This window comes from Myotis nattereri, assembly GCF_964212035.1.
Source record: "Myotis nattereri genome assembly, chromosome: X".
Taxonomy (NCBI): domain Eukaryota; kingdom Metazoa; phylum Chordata; class Mammalia; order Chiroptera; family Vespertilionidae; genus Myotis; species Myotis nattereri.
Genome location: NC_138078.1, coordinates 9,098,824 through 9,120,605, shown reverse-complemented (window position 1 = coordinate 9,120,605; position 21,782 = coordinate 9,098,824). Strand labels below are relative to the sequence as shown.

Genomic DNA, 21,782 nt, shown 5'->3' with positions numbered 1-21,782 from the left:
TTTTATTGATTTTTTTACAGAGAGGAAGGGAGAGAGATAGAGAGTTAGAAACATCGAAGAGAGAGAAACATCGATCAGCCGCCTCCTGCACATCTCCTCCTTGGGATGTGCCCGCAACCCAGGTACATGCCACTGACCAGAATCGAACCTGGGACCTTTCAGTCCGCAGGCTGACGCTCTATCCACTGAGCCAAACCGGTTTCGGCCATAAAATTATTTTCATTGCTACTTCATAACTGTAATTTTGCTACTGTTATGAATCATAATGTAAATATCTGATATGCTATATGTGTTTTCTGATGGTCTCAACCCACAGGTTGAGACCGCTGGTTTTGTTGTTCTAACCATTATTGAAAATGAGCTATTGAAGTCTCTATTACTGTAGAGCTGTCTATTACTCCATTCAATTCCATTAGGAATTGCTTTATATATTTTCAGACTCTGTTGTTAGGTGTGTATAAGTTTGTGTTTATCTTCTTAATGGATTGACCATTTTATCAATACATAATGTCCTGTGTCTTTTATAACAATTTTTGTCATATAGTCTATTTTGTCTGATATTAGTATAAACCCCCAGCTCTCTTCTGGTTACTATGTGTATAGAATATCTCTTTACATCCCTTTACTTTCAACCTACTTGTATCATTGGATCTAAAGTGAGCAGACAGCATATAGTTGGATATTTTTTAATCTATTCCATTTTTGCCTTTGGAGATTTTAATAAAATAATTACTATGACAGATTTACTTTTGTCATTTTGCTATTTATTTTCTATATCTTATAGCTGTTTTGTTTCTCAATTCCACCATCACTGTCTTCTTTTGTGATTAATTTTTTTCTAGTGTACCATTTTTCTTACCTTCTCATTTTTTCTGTATATTTTTTTAGTTTTTTTTCCTTAGTGGTTACCCAGGGATTACAGTTAACATCATAACTTTTTAACAATCAAATTTGAATTAATACCAATTTGGTTTCAATAATATACAAAAACTCTGCTCCTTTACAGCCCCACTGCCCCTTATATATTGTCACAAATTGTATATTTATATATGTGCCCATTAACAGATACATAATTATTGTTTTAAGTATTTCCCTTTTAAATCATATATAAATATAAAAGAGGAGTTACAAACCCACGCTGCAACACTACTGGCTTTTATTTTTACCAATGTAGCTACCTTTACCATCCTTCATTTCTTTATATGGCTTCACGGTACTGTCTAGTATTCTTTCATTTCAGCCAGGAAGACTCACTCCCTTTAGCATTTCCTATAGGGAAGGTCTACTAGTGACAACTTTCTTGAGTTTTTGCTTATCTGGAGAGGTTTCGGTCTCCAGTGACACTGTCCGTGGGGGTGTAAAGTGCCTCCCAGGCCACCTGCTGCCATAAGGCTGAGGTTAGGAGACTAGATTCCCTCTTTGGTCTCTGTTGAAGCCATCTCCGCCAGGTAGGAAAGCACCACCCCGAGCTGGTTGCCACCAGGTAAAGGGCAAGATACCATACTCCTCAGTTAGTCTTTGCTGATGTCAGAGGGAAGGGTATCCATGGTGATTGGCTGGAGTAGGGCAGGTATTGCCAAAGATTTATATCCAGCTTGGTTATCCATTTTCCAGTTCTTTGGCTAGACAGTAGACTTGGGGGGAGGCGGGGGGTTGGCCTGTGTCTGTTTACGGTTCCAGGTTGTAGGCTTCTATAGTGCCCAGTCCAGAATACATGGGAGACTTTAAAATTTTTTCAGGGAACGCACTGCCATGCCATTCCTCAGGTCCTAAGACCATAGCTAGTTACTTTCCTCTTTATATCTTTTAAAGTCCTCCTTCTGTTATATTATGTCCAGGGTTTTTAGTTGTAAAAACTTAAAAAAAAAATTTAGCAGGGTAGAGCAGGGAGAAATTAGACTAAGCCATCTTGTCCCCCAACTGTGTAGGATGATGTTTCATCTATATTTGCAACAAAATTTTTCTTGGACAGAAGAATAAGACACAGAATCAGAGATCATAAGCATTAGAAGGAGCCATCTAGTCTAATTTTCTCATTTCCATTAACTTATGGAAAGAACACTTGAAGTGATAGGATATTAATTTACAAGGACAGGGTATTTTTTAAAACACAGACTGTCAAATATTTCAGAAGTCAGGGCCTCCAAGTGGCCATTTGAGTTTATGTGAGCCTCAATCTTTCCTTTTAAATGAAACATAGGCAGTACTTTATAAAAAGCTGTATCTAAGCAACTTGGCTTTGAAACAGAGCAGCATGCCCAGCATATTCCTATTGGGTGTAGTATTGCCTTAGGAACCTGATTCTAGGCACATGACAAAGTTACAAGAGAGGTTAGCCATCTGTGTTCTTGGCTAGTCCTTCACAACAGTACACACAGGACCTGCAGCACACAGTGACTAGTCCTTCCAGAAAAACCTCCTCATAGTGTTCTCTGATCCTGTGGGCATCATTCATCACAAGAAGCACAAGGCCCAGGCCACTGTCGTGATCTGGGTTTTTGTCGCCATGGGATCTGAGTGCAGTCGTAATTTGACCTCCCACCTCCCACCCTCCCCAACTCAAGAAAGCCTTCCACTGTGCCCTTGAAGAACTCATGGCACATCATCAACAAATCTATATTTTCAACATCTCCGCTGAACAATCCTTCCTCTTGCCTTAAATCACTGCTTCTCAGTCTTCGCTGCATTTCAGAATCACCTGGGAAGCTTTTTAAAACTCCCAGTTCCCCAGCCTCACCCCACACCAAAATTTCTGGGTGTGAGACCCAGACCTCAGTAGGTTTAGTTCCCCCAGATGATTCCAGGGCGCACAGAAATGAGCACTGCTAAGCTAAGTAACACCCTGCGCTCTGTCTTAAGGGGCTGCTCTCAGACGGAGCTCTCTTGCCAGGAGGCCCTTCCTCTCCCACAGCTCTGGCAGCAATGGGACTGGAGTGAGTGGGCTACTTGCTTTTTTCACTGCCGCCTCCAAACACTAGATCTCTCTCCCCCAACATCTCATGCTTTTCCAAACTTCAGGCAGTTCCTGGAACACATGGGGACCTCTTTGCATGCCTGTTCCTTTGCATTTTCTTTTTCTCTACAGTAAATCTCTGAATGCCTCAATCATCTAAAAAGAAAAGTTATCTTGTTTCTGTAAAGCTCATTTTAGCCCTGACCAGTGTGCTCGTTGGTTAGAGCATCGGCCCCCGCACCAAAGGGTTTCAGGTTTGATCCCCAGTCAACAGCATGTACCTGGGTTGCAGGTTCGATCCCCGGCCCCACTTGGGGTGCATTCGGGAAGCAACTAATCGATGTATCTCTCACATCAATGTTTTTCTCTTCTCTTCCTCTTCTTCTCAATCTCTCTCTCTCTCTCTCTCTCTCTCTATCTATCTATCTATCTATCTATCTATCTCTTCCTTCCTTCCTCCCTCCCTCCCTCCCTCCCTTCAACTCTCTCTAAAAATAAATGGAAAAAATATCCCTGGGTGAGGATTAACAAAAAAAAAACTTTTTAAAAATAAAACTCATTTCATTGGTCACCTCAGCCCTTCCATGAAACCCTCCTCTGTCTCTCAAAGCTTCAAAGTATTGATAAAGTGCTTCCTTCATAATGCTTTCTTCTTATAATGCTACTTTAGTACTCATCAGACTGCTGGTGAGGAGCACCTGCCATTATAAGGTGAGCCATTAGTGATATAAATAGGAAAATTCTGAGCACATTAGTCTACAGAGAGCCCAGATTCACCAAATGTGGTGCGAATATAAAATTGAACAGATTATGCTTTGTATCAAAAAAATCTTTTCTTTAGTAAAGATAATTACATTGACGCTGCAGCTCTATTACAATTGCCATAAGAAATTTGGCATGAGATCAACACTATTAAAGGGATTTAGCTCCTGAAGTACTAACTGGCCCTTAGCAGAGAACTGACCTCTACCTATAGGACAAGCACCAGTTCTGTAGATGGCATTTCATTTAGTTTATATGCACACAGTGAGCTAATAAGCTTAACTAACTCTCATTTTAAAACTGCTCCCTATGAAACAGTTAACTTTAATCACCTTTTAGTCATTTATGCTATGAATCAGTCTCTTAAAAAAAAAAAAAGTGTGTCACCTCTTCTGAGCTGAGCCAAAATAACATGCCCTGTCTCTAGCCTGTCCACAGGAAAATGGGGACACCAACCATTTGATTCTTCACACAGTCACTGGGTCCTTCTTGATCTTACCTACAGTATGAAAAATAAAAGGATCTGTTTCTCTGAATTTATTCCTTTTCCTAACTCCAGGGCCCCATTTGTATAACTCAGTCCAGATGTTCATATCACAGTGGTGCTTAGTGTAAGTAGAGGCCAGCTAAACTGTGTTTTATGCTGAAAACCTATACTCATCTCTCTCACTTAATAACAGTGGAGATATACTTTTGGTATATGTAGAAATGATCTAAATATACCTTTGTGCACACAGCTGCAAACATATAAACTCTTTTTTTTAATCCTCACCTGAGGATATTTTTCCATTGATTTTAGAGAGTGGAAGAGAGAGGGAAAGACAGAAAGAAATATTGATGTGAGAGAAACACATCCATTGGTTGCCTCCTGCATGCACCCCAACTAAGGCCCAGGGCCACAGAGAAGCCTGCAACTGAGGTACGTGCACTTGACCAGAACTGAACCTGGACCCTTAGGTCCGAAGGCCAAGGCTCTATCCACGAGCCAAACCAGCTAGGGCCAAACTCTTTCTCTTATATATTTAAAACCTGGAAGTACATCACTGATGGGCCACATAGTTTGTAAAAGTGTTTCTTTCTAGGAAATAAAACATTTTCTTATTTATTACAACCTAGTTTTGCCCATTTAGCAATAACATGAAAATTTTAAATCCAAAAATAATTTGAAAATATTTCTCTTAATCTCTTCTCAGAACTACAATAAACATAATGATTTTAATTATACCAGGCTTCCTGGTTTCTCCCCTAGTTTAAGTCCCATAAAAGAAATATCTGTAGTTAAATACAAAATGGGGCAAAAGTAGGTTTACAGTTTTGAGTATGCAAAATGCAGTTTATTAACGTATTATTATTCATTAATTATTGTATTTTTTCCATATGAACAACTGCAAACCTACTTTTCCTCCACTCTGTATATATAACTTTTTCCCAAAGTCAGGAAGACTGTCCAAGGAACATTCAAAATTATTTTTAACAGCAAAGAAGAATTTAGAGTATTTAGTGGGGGGGAAAAAACTCATAGGAGAGTAAGCAAGAAGGAATAGGAAAGGGAGGAAGGAAACACAACAAACTGAAAACATAACTTGAAATCCCAAGCTAATGTGCAGTAAACTTTCTTTTTCATTTTCTAGAAAAAAACTATTGGCATAAGATATAAAAATTTAGCTTTAATCAAATATAGAGATGAGGTGACAGATGAAAGGAGTTTGGAGATGTTCTTACCAATACCTTAAGGCTGGTGTATAATAATGTTTCCTAACCACTAAGCCCTCCGGATATGAATAGGTATTTTAAAAATAAAGAGATGAATGGTCACACAAGCTAGGAAATTGCCAGCTTTAACAAAATTGACCAGGTTTCTTTATTGTATGACTTCAAAGCCTTTCACGGGCTCATATGCACTGGGAATCTCCCAGAGCCACACAGAGGCAGCAGCCTGCAAATGTGTCTTACCACAGGACCCTAGTAATGTCTCCCAGAGACCTTTTTATCACAAGTAGTTTGGGGAACACAAGGTGGAGAGTGGGGTGGGGGCTTCCTGCCTGAATTCTCACACACCTGTTTCTGTAGTCTAAAATCTCCATAGTTAGGCAGCTGAGTTGAAGGCTTGGGCTGAGTGCTGGGCTCACTGTTTGCATTGTGATGGGAAATGGAGCAGACAAGGCAGCAGTCTCATACATTAACAGTGACTTGAGAATTCCCAGTTCCTGTCAGATCCTGGGTCACTAAGCCCCAAAGCAAGCAGGAAGCCCACCTCCAGCAGCTCAGATGAGGACTGCTGATAGCAGAAGCACAAGGAGAAGTAACTATTGGCTCTTGCACAGCAGGAGAAAGATAAGGGGGTTGGTCACAAAAGCCCTTTCAGACAGGCCTTCCATTCATTCATCCAGGTGACTCCCAAGCCCATTTGAAGGCAGCAGCTGGCAGAATGCCCACTAATTTTGCTGTGACAAAGTCCAGGTTTGCTGTTGGTGCAAATCCAGAGCCTCATCTCATCTAGGTCCTCCTTAGGGGGACGTGGTGAAAGCCTCAATTGCCAGTGTTATGGATCACTGTCTTCCTGTATACAGAGACATTCTGACTCCAATGATGGGGAGGGGAGGGATCTGCAGGAGATGGGCCTCAGTTTGGGAGCTGGCTCTACTATTTACTAGCTATGTCACCTTGGGTGACTTGCTTAACCCCTGTATGCTTCAATTTCCTCATCTGTAAAAACAAAAAGGATAATATTAGTACCGATGCCATAGAATTTTTGTGAAGATGAAAGAATGCATTGAAAGCACTTTGCTTAATGCCTGGTCTATTGTAGATGCTCAATATTGTAGATGCTCAATAATTAAACGAGCAGAAATTATAACCAGAAAAATGCTTAGGGTGGAACTAAAACTGGGCATTAGATATATAGCAGAGACTCGATAAATACTTATTGACAGATCACCCAACAACATCTCTTAAACCCATTGCTGGAGTATTGGAAAAGAGGTTCTCACTTGTTTATATGTGGTAAGGAAGAACAGAGCTTTTATTCCACTTCAAACTGAAGCAGGAAATCAATACCTCACAGTATTTACATCTCAAGTTTGAATTAATGCCCAAAACCATCTAATTCTCTAAAAGGACAAACAAGTGTTAAGTGGTTTTAGTGACTCAGCGAGTCCTGAGATGCTGATATGGAAAGGTATGCTCTGAACTACCCAGAGCAATATGGTAGAAACTGAGAGTACTTACTGAGAAATTGCCCAACATTGTCTGCCAAAGGTCAGAGAAGGTCTTTAAAGATAGAAAGTCTCTTAAGCAGAAAGGAATAAAAAGGATCTGTCGCACCCTTTACCACACTCCACAGATTGTTGCTTGCTTCTCATTTTCAACTCTACAAAGAATGGTGATGAATAAGGCCAGAGTAGCACATGTAAATAAGGCAGAATAAATTCACAGGTGAACGAGCTTTTGGTGACATGCTTTCCCAATTCCCGCTGTTTCAGCTTATTTTTCCTAAAGGAAGTGCTGTGGGCCCAAACCACAGCACTGACCCCAGGTTAATAAGCATTTCTTTTTAGTTTATTCAGAATTAACACAGCTCCTAAAATACATATGAAACTATACTGTAGGCACCAAGAGTGCACATGCTATACAGAAAAACCATGTCCCCCACCTTAATTAGAGAGATCCCCCATTTACTACTCCCTGTCTGTACGAAAACCACATGCAACCTTCTACAGCCAAGAGTGAACTAGTACACATTTTCTTGGTTGCTTATTGAGGAAATTTTCCCTTTTCCACAAGAGGTTAGGGGACTAGCTAGATAAGAAAAAGTTCAACCATTCTCGGCTCTTGGAAACCTGACCGGCCAGTTGTGCGGTGATCCACCCTCACAAAGGAAACACAGTGGTAGGACAACTGTTCTCTACCACACAACAGTTTACAGAAATCAACATCTGTCTCCTACCTGTGATGGACAAGGTCTCGGAGGGAGCGCAGGTGGTGGAGGTAACAATCCTGACTTAGTAGCTGAAAAGAAAAACATACTGTTAAAGACCACCAAAAACAAAATAAAACACAACTTCCACTTGTTAACTAGGAATAGCATATTGTTACTTTTTGTTGTTGTTGTTAATCTTCACCCGATGATATTTTTTTCCACTAATATTTTTTAGAGGAAGTGTAAGGGAGAGGGAGAGACAGAGAGAGAAACATCAACTTTGATGTGAGAGATACACATCGATTGGCTGCCTCCCACATATACCCCCACTGGGGCTAGGAGATTAAGCCTGCAACTAAGGTATGTGCCCTTGACCAAAATCAAACCCAAAACCCTTCACTCTGTGAGCCAACGCTCTAACCACTGAGCAAGACAGGCTAAGGCAGGAATAGCATTTAATATATTTAAGTTGTTAAAGTCCATCTAAAGGCTTAATTTTTAAAAAAGAGTACATGCTTTTTCTAATCCCTTTTTTCATTTTTATCCCACTCAATAGTCAAGTATTTATATAGGCTGTTGTGATTAAGAAAGTGTAAAATGGTAAGAAAAAACACTCTTGATAAAAAAAATTGGAACCCAGCAAGGAAAGGCAGTCGATCCCTCATTATTCTGCTGTTAATTTTTTAGTTTTAATGATCTAGGTCCTTTGTTCTCCCTAGCTTTGGGCTATTACACTGTTCATTGGCTCAGTGAGTAGGCTGCAGAAACTAAGAGAGCCAGGATCGATCCCAAGGCAACAATAGTGCCCTGTGAGTGAGTGGGTCTGGTAGCAGTAGGGAAAGCTGAAGTGATGGACTAAAATGATATTTAGGGGTTCTTCAAAGATCACAATTTCCTTTTCGCTCCCTACTCCTTATTATCATGGATAATTAAATCTGTTTCTAAAATAACCTGGTCCCATCTGAAGGATCTTTCGAAAGAAACTTTCAGTCTAATTTTTTTTATTTTGTGAGATATAAAGGAAATTTTAGTTAAGCCAAAAACATTAGAATTGTAACTTAATGAAAATAAACATCTGCTATTGAATTATAAATAAAGCTCATAATCACACACAAAAAAAGTTTATTATTACACACTGGAAAGTTAAACCACATTCTTTACAGACTCCTTAGAAAAGCACAGCATGCTCTATATAAGTATATATAGTTTATTTGCAAATCTGTAATATGTGTGCTAATATTTAGACAATTTTCTGTGCCTTAAAAATAAATCATAGCAATGTGCCAAGAACATAGAAGTTTCTGCAAATCACTCTTGATTTGTCCTAGCTAGATCAGACAAGCTAGAAGATGGAGTTTGGGGCTTTCCACAAAGGTAACTCAGTAATTTCATAGAGATTTTCATTCTGAGCCAGTGCATAAATATGGTACAGCCATGTGGCCCCATCAATGATTTCTCTCAATCTGTATTTCATTAAAATTTATGAAATAATCAGTGGGTCAAAACTCCAAAGTTGATGAGACCTTGAACAGCCTTCAATAACAAAGCACGCAGCAACAGAGAATGACAAAAGCCTCAGGAATTATCCATCTCAGGGCCCCTACTCTACAGGTCCTCATGGATTGGTCCTTTAAATTACCAGCTACTTTAAAAACAAAATGAAAGCACAAACAAAAAAATCTCTATGTGCTTTTAAGGGAAAAGCCTTGCACCAGCATTAATGTGTTTGTTAAAACAACCCTGTATTAAAAGAAGACTGAGAAATATGCCATTTAATTAAACTGACTTCTGCTTCCAGCCAAGATGGCCAGATGAAGGCATTAGGGCCATACTGAAAACAGGGAGATTAGTAACATATGTACTCTGGATGCTGAGTCTCTTCCAGCCCTCTTCCTCTCTGCTCCCAGACTATTACATCCAAAGAGTGAAAGAATGTGCTCCAGGTAATTGAACCAGTCAACAAGGAAGATCTAGACACAACATAAGGAGATATCCAACAAGATGGCCAAACAAGATCATTCTACCACGAAGCCCACAGATAGCAAGTCCCATCTATTTATTCTTTTACTCCAGTCAGCTTTTAACCCCCATTCTTAAATATAAACAGATGATGAAGTATCACCAGATAGCTGCAGAAAATTTTCTAATCTAAGAGCAATCCTATCTAATAAAAGAGAAACATGGTAATTGGCGTATGACCGCTACCCTTCCCATTGGCTAATCAGGGTGATATGCAAATTAACTGCCAGCCAAGATGGCGGCCGGCAGCCAGGCAGCTTAAACTGAACATGAGGCTTCTTTGCTTCAGTGACGGAGGACTGCAACGTTCCCTGCCTGCCTTGCCGGCCTCTGAGCCTGTAGTTTGAAACATAGTTACAAATATAGAAGCTAAACAAAACCCCAGAAATCAGCTTTCAGCGAGCTGGGATCTCAGAGCTGGAGTTGATACAGAGTTTCAATTATAGAACCTAAACAAACCAGATACCTGCTTTCAGCAGCAGAAGCCTCAGAGCTGGAGCCAGGCTAAAGCTGGCCCAGAATAAAAAAAGAAAAGAAAAGAAAAAAAGGAGCAGTTGGGAGCTTCAGTCCCAGCCTGAAAACAGCCCTCAGCCCCTCACCCAGACTGGCCAGGCACCCCAGTGGGGACCCCCACCCTGAAGGGTGTGTGACCAGCTGCAAACAGCCATCATCCCCTCACCCAGGCTGGCCAGGCACCCCAGTGGGGACCCCCACCCTGATCCAGGACACCCTTCAGGGCAAACCAGCCAGCCCCACCCATGCACCAGGCCTCTACCCTATATAGTAAAAGAGTAATATGCCTCCCAGCACTGGGATCAGAGGAGCCAAGAGGCCTCCCGGCACCGGGATCAGCGTGACAGGGGGCAGCGCCCAAACCCCCTGATCGCCCTGCGGCTCTGTGTGTGACAGGGGGCGGGGCCACAACCTCCCTATCCGCCCTGCTCTGTTCCTGGCAGGGGAAGGCGCCCCCCACCCCCTGATCGGCCCTGATCTGTGCCTGATAGGCGGGAGCTCACCAACCCCCTGATCACCCTGCGGCTCTGTGTGTGACAGGGGGCGGTGCCCCAACTCCCCTATCGGCCCTACTCTGTGAGTGACAGAAGGGAGCTCCCCAACCCCCTGATTGGCCCTGCTCTGTGCGTGACAGGGGGCAGCGTCCCAACCCCCTGATTGGCTCTGCTCTGTGCATGACAGGGGGCGGTGCCCCAACCCCCCAATCGGCCCTACCCTGAGCGTGACTGAGGGTGGTATCGCAACCTCCCAATCCACGGGCCCTGCTCTGTGTGTGACGGGGTAGAGTCATAACCTCCCCATCAGCCCTGCCCTGAGTGTGAGAGTGGCGGCGCCCCAACCCCCTGATCGGCCCTGCTCTGTGGGTGATAGAGGGCGGCGCCCCAACCCCCCCGCCATGGGCCCTGCTCTGTGCGTGATGGGGTAGAGCCATAACCTCCCCATCGGCCCTGCCCTGAGTGTGACAGTGGCAGCCCTGCTCTGAGCCTGACCAGGGGCTGCACCTAGGGATTGGGCCTGCCCTCTGCCACCCGGGAGCAGGCCTAAGCCAGCAGGTCGTTATCTCCCGAGGGGTCCCAGACTGTGAGAGGGCACAGGCCGGGCTGAGGGACACCCCCCCTCCCCGAGTGCACTAATTTTTGTGCACTGGGCCTCTAGTCTATAATAATAAAAGCATAATATGCTAATTAGACCAGACAGCCAAACGACCTTCCTGATGTCATTCTGGACGTCCTTCTGGACGAAGCCGCAGTGGCAAAGGCCAAGGCAGTTAGGGGTGATCAGAGAGGCAGGTGAGTGGTTAGGGGCTATGAAGCAGGCAGAGCAGTTAGGAGCAATCAGGCAGGCACGTGAGTGGTTAAGGTTGATCAGACAGGCAAGCAAGTGGTTAGGGGTGATCAGGCAGGCTAGTGGTTAGGGGTGATCAGGCAAGCAAAGGTGGTTAGAGGCAATCAGGTAGGCAGGCAACTGGTTTGGGGCGATCAAGCAGGCAGGCAAGTGGTTAGGGGTGATCAGGAAGGCAGGCAGGCAGAAGGGTTGGGGTGATCAGGCAGTCATGCAGAGTGGTTAGGGGCGATCAGGCAAGCAGGCAGGCCAGCGGTTAGGAGCCAGTGGTCCCGGATTGCGAGAGGAATGTCTGACGTCCACTGAGTGGTCCTGGATTGTGAGAGATTGCAGGCCAGGATGAGCGACTTACCCCCCTAACCCGTGCATGACTTTTGTGCACCAGGCCTCTAGTAAAAATATAAAAGGGTAACACCAAAAAAAAGATTAGATCTATACTAGGAGAAAAAATTAAGTGTATATTATTAATACCATCAGAAAGATAATCCAGCTTATTCCAGAAATATTTAAACATTTACTATGTGCTAAACACTGAGATTCTGGTAAAATACTAGTGGGGAAAAAATATCTCTACCCTCATGAAACATATTCTACAGATAACGGGGTCAGAATTGGGAATGCAATTTTAAATAGAGTCATCAGGGAAAGTCTCAATGAGAGATAAATGCTATTTATAAAGATGAAATAATGGGATGCTATTGGAAAACGAACATTCAAAAAATTAAAAAGAGCACTTGGAAATTAAAAACATAATAGCAGAAACAGAAAGCTTAATAGAAAGGTTCTTTATATGTCTAAATGAAACTTATTTGATCCTTGATGCAAAGAAGATTTCTGAGTTGTCTTTGTATCTTTTTTTTCCTATCACCTTGCCCATGGTAGGTGCAATCAATCGTAAAACAATGTGTGACTGGTATGTGTGAGGCACTGTGCTAGGCATTGGGATACACAAAATGAATAGATGTGATCACTTCTGAGGCAGTACAACGAGTGGAGTTCACACATTTTCTTTAGGAGATGATAGGTATAAAGAGAGCTGAAGATTTATGGGACAAGTTAAACCTCATTCTAAGTGTAGGCACAGTTATAAAATATCAAGATTGTAGGGATCTTTTTTAAAAGTATTTTTTTATTGATTTCAGAGAGGAAGGGAGAACAATATAGAAACATCAATGATGAGAGAGATTCATTGATTAACTGCCTCCTGCACGCCCCCTACTGGGGATCGAGCCTGCAACCCAGGCATGTGCCCTTGACTGGAATCTAACCCGGGATCCTTGAGTCCATAGGCAGACGCTCTGTTCACTGAGCCAAAATGGCTAGGGCAAGATGTTAGGGATCTTGAAAGCCAGCCTAACTACAGACTGAATCCTGTGGCCAAAAATACTTAATTTCTTCATTATATATCTTTTAACATTCAAAAATAAAAGCTTAATAGAAAGTTTCAAAGATAATCTGAGGAAATCTTACAGAAAGTATAGTAATATCCAAATAAAAGTTCCACAAAGAGAAATAGATCAAATAGCAGGAAAAAATCAATTAAATAGTTCAAGAAAATGTCCCAAAAATGAAGAATATGAGTTTCTAAATTAAAAGAGCCCACTGAGTACCCAAGACAATGGGGAAAAACAAACAAAACAAAACAAAAACAGATCCCTGGCAGGGCACATCAACATGAAATTTTAAAACACTGGAGTTAGAAGATTCCACAAGTTTCCAGCAGAGGGTGGTAGAGGAGGGCAAGCCTCATATAAATGATCAGGAGTCCATATCGTTTTAGACTTCTTAATATACTACTGGAAGCTAGAATTCATTGGAACAATGCCATTAAAATTCTGAAGAAAACTTATTTCCACAATAATCGTATGCCCAAACTAGCAGTCTTCATGATGGTTCAATTAAATATATTTTTAGACATTCAAGGTCTCCAATTGAGTTCCATGCACCCTTTCCAAGAAAGCTACTCAAGGATATTCTCTACCAAAACAAGAGAATAAACCAAGAAAGAGCATGACATAGATACAGGATAAAGTAGATTCAACATAGGAGAAAGAAGAAGGGAATCCTTGAATGACAGTGTAGGGAGATACCATGATAAAAACTGTATAACATGCATAGAAGACAATTGCTTTAGATTTCCTCAGAAAGATGAAACTAATACCTGATGTGCCAGAATTTCAGAAGAAGAACTTTGGAACACTGAGTCTACAGTTGATTTAGGGGCAAGTACATTGAAAAGAAAACAAGCTGATTATTCACTCCAAGGCATACAAAAATCTGTGCAAGGAAGAAAAGTAAATAACGTAGCAAATGGCTTACATAGCCATAATAAGATAAACACTAAATACTAATCTAACTAAAATTATAATATAACTATATTGGGAGAGAGGAAGAGGGGAAAGGTGCTCGGGAGGGGAAGACAAATGATGATGACTAACACTGAAATATCAACAAGAGGTGATACAAATATGTTATTTTGAAATATGAAGGAAATACCAGAACAATCAACATAAAAGATCCTGTAGCAGAGTGTATTCTCCCAAGTCCTGAGGTAAACCAATGGCCTTGGAGTACTTCTCAGACTTTAGTTTGTCTCCGCAGTTCAGCATGGAGCTCTGGGCCTTCCCTTCCAGCATATCACTTTTCCAGCTTTTTCCCTCTCTTTCCGGAAGTCTTGTCCACTGACTCTCAGTCAAGAGAAGGGAAAATTGAGATTACCTACTCACTCCACTTCACTCCCAATTTGGAGTATCAGTAAGATATCTTAAGTTTCACCTACTCACATATATGGCTTCTGGAGGGAGACAGGCAGTCGAGAGCATGCCCCAAATCTTAGGTTTTCCCCTAGTTGCCACTGTTCCCAAAGTAAAAATGCCATTAGCTCAGGCATCTTTCCTTGTTTGGATGCTGCTGAAGAATCTCATCCTTGTGTTTGTATTCTGTGTTCATTTCCTTTAATGGTAGGAGATATTAATCTAGCTTTATTCTACCAATTTTTTATCTACTTCATCTTTTTGTTTCCCATAGCATGAAAACACACTGCCTTATGTTTAGTAAGTACTCACACAGTGAGTGAATAATGAGAATTGAATTCAGTAAAAAATCTCCTCTTATAATATTTATAGTTAATTCATGACGTTAAATTAGATTCAAAAAATTGTTTTAATCCTCACTGGAGACTATGTTTTATTGATTTTTTTAGAGGTAGAGGAAGGGGGAAGAAGAGAGAGGGGGAGAGAAAGAGAGAAAGAGAAAGAGAAACATCTATGTGAGTGAGAAACATCAATCAATTGCCCACTGTACATGCCCCAACTGGGAATTGAACCCACAACCCAGGTATGTGCCCTGACTGGGGATCGAATCTGCCACCTTTTGGTGTATGGGACAACATTCCAACAACTAAGTCACCTGGCTAGGGATATATTCAAAATTTTTATCCAGAATGCTCTAATCAATGTTTTTTAAAAAAGAAAGAAAGAAAAAGCATAACTTCATGAAAAATGAAATTGAAAAAATACTTTGGCTGAATCATCTAGGATATGCATGCAAAAGATGACAATGTAAGTGTTTTTCCAGAAGGTAACAGAATGAAAGAAGAGAGGGGAGGACAACGTTTTTCTGCAGACATTAAAGCCACCATACTCATGAAGCAATTGCAGGTTTATTCATGATGTCTTATAGTTAATAAGGTGGGACACCAGATACCAGCAAGGCTTTGTCAAATCCACAATTTTATAAGTGCAACCATGGAAAAAATAAAACATAACCAAATCCTGAAAAAAAAAACAGATTAAAAAGTTCATGAAAGAAATTGCCATTTAATCCTAAATGTAGAAAACACATTAATGATTTCCAGTGTTTATTAAAACACCATTAGAAGATGTATATTTTCTGAAACTGATTTGCTAAATCTGTTTCTCAGTATCTTCATTCAAAACTCTAACTTCTAAAAATTTTTATCCTCTTCATTATACTTAGAAATTTCCAGGCAAAATATTATTCATAGATATTACTGTCTATTTACTAATTTCCTTCAGATTTTTACAAAGCCCCAAATCAATGACTAAATGAAAACATGTTCTAACTTACTGAGTGGAAATAAAGCAGCAGATGTGGTGATTGAAAGCTTCAAGGAAAGAAAGCCGATTCTTCAGGGGAATGAAACTTGGAATAACTTCAGCTGTGGAAAAGGGCCCCTATCCTCCCAAACTCGGAATATTTTATGAAGAAAATAAAAGCATTCTAATGCCAAAGGAAAATAAAAAAAAAAACACTTACAGGATGGAAAATGTTGAAAGGAGCTTGCCAGTGGGAACTACACTTTTAAGTATCAATCAAGTAGAGAGTTAGCCATATGCAAAGCTTCAAGGATTTCATCAGTAAGGACCATTCCTCTTCTTGGCAAGTTCATAAAAATGGCTATTTCTTTGTAACAGAAATCATTCTCTCTCCTTTCTAATCACAAAAGCATGTGCAAGCCTATGCCTACCTAGCCCCTGATCACCCAGTTACACAGTGATGGATTCATCTGTCATATACACCTATGTACACAATAAAATGTTTGCCAGGACTACCTTTCCAATGATACCTGCCCCGATCCTCTGGTGATGCCCCGCCTACCCTCAAAATACAAGCTCATTCAATTCTCTGTTAAAAGAACAATTTTTTCACCAGTAGAAAGAGATAAACTTACACATACCTTGGAAATGTTCAACAGGGAAAATATCAATGACTGAGACTGGAAAAGTAATAATATCAAATTCAATTCTTTCACTTTGCAAATGAGAAAATTAAGGCCTGGGGAAGTAAAATGACATCATCAATGTCACCAGGCTACTATGATCAGGCAGCAATCAATATAACATTTTGAACCTATGAGCAGGTAGTAGTAAAAAGCAAAAAAGGGAACTGAGATGGGGGAAAAGCAGGTAGACAGGAGTTATTCTACATCCAGGGAATAAGCATGTCAGAAGGCTGCAAAGCAATAAAGTATTGCAACTTTAAGGAACTAAAAAAAAAAAATGCTTCTCATTACGCTTGCATCACAAATTCAGATAAATAAGACACTAGACACTATCTAAAAATATGCTAGCGTAGCACATATTTAGCCTTCTGAGTCAGGTGATTGCCTCTTGACAAGACTATATATGAATCCTCTGCTTTAAAAAAACATTCAGTGTAGTACTGGCATAAGGATATACAGAGCAACAGAATAGAATGGAGTGCAGAAATAAACCCTTTATTCACAGTCAAATGATGTTCAACAAAGGTGTCAAGGCAATTCAGTACAGAAAGGAGAGTATTTTTCAGCAAGTAGTGCTGAGAAAACTGGATATCCACATACAAAGAGATGAACTTAGACCCTTAACTCATACTATATATAAGAATTAAATCAAATGGATTAGAGACATGAATGTAAGAGTAAAATTATACTTTTAGAAGGAAATAGAAGAAGGTCTTCAAGACAAAGATTGCTTAGATATGATGCCAAAAGCATGATCCAAACAGGAAAAAACTGATAAATTGCACTTCATTAAAATTCATATTTTTGTGTTTCAAAAGACACCATTAAGAAAATGAAAAGAGAAGTCACAGATTGGAACAATGTATTTACAAATCACATATCTGGTGTAGGACTTATAACTTATATACAAAGAACTCCAGAATATGCAACTCAACAATGAGACAAACAATTAAAACTGGGCACACAATTTGAGTAGATATTTCACCAAAGAAGCTATAGGAACCACTAATAAGCACATGAGAAGATGCTCAACATCATGGGGGAAATGTAAATCAAAACCATAACAAGATACCACTTCACACCTACTAGGATGGCTATAATAAAAATGATAATCAGTATTGGTGAAGATGTAAAGAACAAGCAATCATCATAGATTGCTGCTAGGAATGTAAAATGGTAGAGACACTTTGGAAAAGTTTGGTAGTTTCTTAAAAGATTAAACAAAAATTTACCATACACCCAGGAAATGTACTCCTACATGTATACCCAAGAGAAATTAAAATATGTGTATACCAAAACTTGTATTCAAATGTTCACAGCAGTATTATTCATGATGGGCAAAAGGTAGAAACAACTCCAATGTCCATCAAATTGAAAAATGAATAGACAAAATGTGGCACGGCCATACAATGAAAGTTATTCAGCAATAAAAAGAAATTAAATACTGATGCATGCTATAACATGGATGAACCTCAAAACCATTATACAAAATAAAGGAAGCCAGACACAAAAGGCCCCAATTTGTATGATTCTGCTTATATAAAATGTCCATAAAAGGCAAAGCTATAGAAACAGAAAGTAAGTTAGTAGTTGCCTGGTGCTGGTATGGGATTAAAATGTTAACAGACATAAGGGATATTACTGGGGTGCTGAATATATTCTAAAACTGGATTATGGTGACAGTAGCACAATTTGATAAATTTACTAGAAATCACTGAATTGTACACTTATAATGGATGAACTTTATGGTCTGCAAATTATATCTCAATTTTTTTAAGCTAAGGGTAGAGCCCAGCCGGCATGGCTCAGTGGTTGAGCATTGACCTATGAACCAGATCACAGTTCGATTCCTGGTCAGGGCACATGCCCAGGTCACGGGCTCAGTCCCCAGTGGGGGTGGTTCTCTCTCATCATTGATGTTTCTCTCTTTCCCTCTCCCTTTCTCTCTAAAAATCAATAAAAATATATTTTTTAAAAAGCTAAGGGTAGAACAAAATGTAATTAATCTTATGGGAGGGAGAATACAGATTAAACAAGATGGGCCATAATTGATCATTGTTGAAGTGAGGGATTCAATATACTATTCCTTTTACATATAATATATACTATATATATATATATATATATATATATATATATATATATATATATATATTATATACACTTTATAATAATTCTTATCATTAAATAAAAAATAGATATATTCCTAAGATTTCTAAGTATTTATGAAGACAAGACTTTCTTTCCTGTCTCCCTGAAGTATCTCAGGAAAATCTGCCCAACACTGTAAATCACATGGGAGAGAACACAGGAAAATAATATTAATTTCTTGCATAAAGAGGGTACCATATTTATTCTTTAATATAGCTTTTAAGTTTATATATTAGTGTTATTACCTATAGAAAAATTAAGGTGTGCCCCTCAAGTTAAATTAATATAGATTGCTTTCTCTGATACCAAATCTGCTGCAACAAAGATTTGAACAAAGATTTCCCATCTTCACAGGATTCTGAAGGAGAACAAAGCAAGTTACATTCACTGATTCTCAATCTCCTTGCCTATAATATGTGAGAATTGGCCAAGATGATATTTAAATTCTCTTTCAACATTGACACTCTATGATTCTTTAATTTATTTGCCAGTGTTTGCCAATAACTCCTTCATCATGCACCATGGGATATGTAGTAGCAGTTTACTAGATCCCAGATGGAGAGACATGCACAGAGTTAAGCATCAAAAACACATGATATTTAACCTTATGAAAGTCAAGTTTAATTTCTCATATTACATTTACATCAATGCATTTCTCCTGATCAATTTTATTATTAAACTCTTTAGTTTGGCTAAAATCACTAGCTGTGTGTGTGTGTGTGTGTGTGTGTGTGCGTGTGCACACACACACACATTTTGAAGGGAAGGAAGGCAGGCAACCAGGCAACCTGAGAAAAGATTCTACTATCTTGAAACTGTCTCTTTTCTATCATGAATTTTTTAAATGTGACATATAGTCAGACAAACTTCTAAGCCTTAAGCATTTCAAAATGAGTTTGTGATGACAACTACACCACATCAGTTTCTCAATCACTCCACAACCTTTTACAACGTGGATTAACCCTATCACTGCAAAAAACTGTTCTAAGACTTCCTAAGGACACAGTTTACAAATTTCTCCCCTATCCTATTCTTCATTCTTTTTGCCCTGTCAGCAGACTTTTTAGTCTTCTGGTCTCCACTTATTCCTGAAATATACTCCTCCCTGGGCATGCCAGACCATGGTACTATGTCCCTTACTGAACTCATGTATTCTCGTGGCTTCAGGTCCAGTTTTCAAGACAAAGATATTTGGTATTCACATAAAGGAAGGGTTTTGAGTAGAGAGATGACATCATAGTTGTGCTTAAGAAAATTAATCCTGTTGCTCAATGAAGGAAAGAACAAAGCAAGAAAGCCAGATTAAAAATTGCTATAGTAGCCTCCCAGACAGCTGGTAATAAGAAGTGAACCAAGGCAGATATCAAAGGAGAATCAACAAAATCTGACTCCAAAAATCATATCCATCCTCCAAAGGTTAGCTCAACAGCTTGTGTACACTCCCCACCACTACATCCACAGCCCGTCCTAGTTAGAAAGCACCCAGACTTCAGCACTCTTCTCACAAGTTAACTAATACTGATTGGCAGAATGTGGGGCCATATCCATATTCCTCTTTGAATTCTCCACAGCAGCAAGCACACAGTACGTACTCAGTAAATATTGGTTAAATGAATAAGACATTCTTCCTGGTCATCATTACTGAAGTCTATTTCAGTTTTCATATGATTCTATAAACTCAAATACATATAAGGAATGTGGTGATCTATTGAGAATTACATTGTTTTATGGTATTCTTCAGCTCACAAGTTTTATAATAGCCATAGGTGAAATGTCCAACAATAAGAAAAATGGTTAAATAAATCATGGTCCAAATTAATAAAGGTAAACATAATAAAATAGAGTATCACCATTTTGCAACTACCAATGAAGTAATGGATCTAAGCTGTGGTTTGCTGGAAACAATTCAAACCAGCTTGTGAGAGCCAACTGTGCACATCTGTTCCAACCCCACATTCAGCGACACATCAGTAAGAGTGAAATTGGCCATGACAGGAGTGTTTATACCATAAAAACTGGCAAATGGCCAGTTGTTAAACATTTACCAACATTCTTCCGGAATGTAGGCAAGGATCAATACTTGACTAAAAACCATTATTTGAAAGGCTGCTGGGGATCTTTATCATAATGAATTAATCAGCCTAATACTACATGAATACACTGCTCAAGCAAACATCACAAAAACAGCGTCATTAGACATCAGGGACCTCCTAATAGGAAGCAGTAGGAAGTACACAGCATCACTATGAAGTATTCTTGCCAAAAATAGAATCTGATTCTAATCAAGCCTAGGTCTACCTACCAGTTTATAGGAAATACAGGAGGTGGAAGAACAGACAACCAGCCAAATACAGAATGTGGAAATGTCTACAGGTTGGATAATTTTCCTATGAATAAATGAATGAATATTAAAAGGGGGAGACTGAAGGAGGACCCTATCTATTGAAAGAAAGTTAGCAGATGTCAAAACAAGCACGATGTGCATGTAGCCCTTGTCTGGATACTCATTTGAACAAGCCACTACAAAAAGACATACTTGAGACAATTCAGTAAATCTGAACATTGGTTAGATATTAGATGATATAAAGGGTTTATTGTTAATTTTTACATATAATAAAGGCTTAGTAGCTAAATTTGTTCAAAGGCCTTATCCATTAGAGCAGGGGTGGGGAACGTCCAGCCTGCAGGCCCTATAAGGCCTGTGAAATCATTTGGCCTGGTCCTGCCAAGGCATTAGGGGTGAGTTAATTAAATGTTGGACCAAATATAGCAGGCTAATTTTTAAGTTGATAATTTTCTATGGCCCAGGAATGATGTTATAAATATCCCAATGGCTCTTGGCAGAAAAAATGTTCCCTATCCCTGCATTAGAGATACATATAAAGTATGTATGCATGAAATTATAATATCTGGAATTTGCTTCAAAATAATCTATGGATGGGGTTTCTCTTTTACATATATTTGAAATTTTCCATAATACAGTCTTTAACAGAGTAGCCAGGATGTAGAACATATATAAAAGAATTATAAAATTATCAGTACTGACATGGACATTATCTCCAAGAAATAATCTACTATGAAAAAGCATGGAGGGGCCCTGACCAGTATGGCTCAGTTGGTTGGAGTGTCGTCCATGCACCGGGTCACGGGTTCAATTCCCAGTCAGGGCACATAGCCAGGTTGTGGGTTTGAACCCCGGTTGGGGTACATGTGGAAGTCAACCGATCGATGTTTCTCACATCGATGTTTCTCTCCACCCCCCTCCCTCCCTCTCCTTTTGACTCTCTCTAAAATCCATAAATACATATTCTTGGGTGAAAATTTAAAAAAAACATATAGGGGAAACATGCACAATGTGATTCCAATTATTTTAAAGATAA

The 21,782-nt window shown here is 39.7% G+C and overlaps 1 protein-coding gene across 6 annotated transcripts in view; it reads right to left on the bottom strand.

Moving 5' to 3' along the window:
* REPS2 (RALBP1 associated Eps domain containing 2) overlaps nucleotides 1–21,782 on the bottom strand; it is a 182,901-nt gene that overhangs the window by 35,356 nt on the left and 125,763 nt on the right. For all 6 annotated transcript variants that reach the window (XM_081081882.1, XM_081081884.1, XM_081081886.1 and 3 more), the window contains one exon: nucleotides 7,662–7,723. In XM_081081882.1, the coding sequence (XP_080938008.1) occupies nucleotides 7,662–7,723 (62 nt within the window). The remainder of the gene's footprint in view (nucleotides 1–7,661; nucleotides 7,724–21,782) is intronic.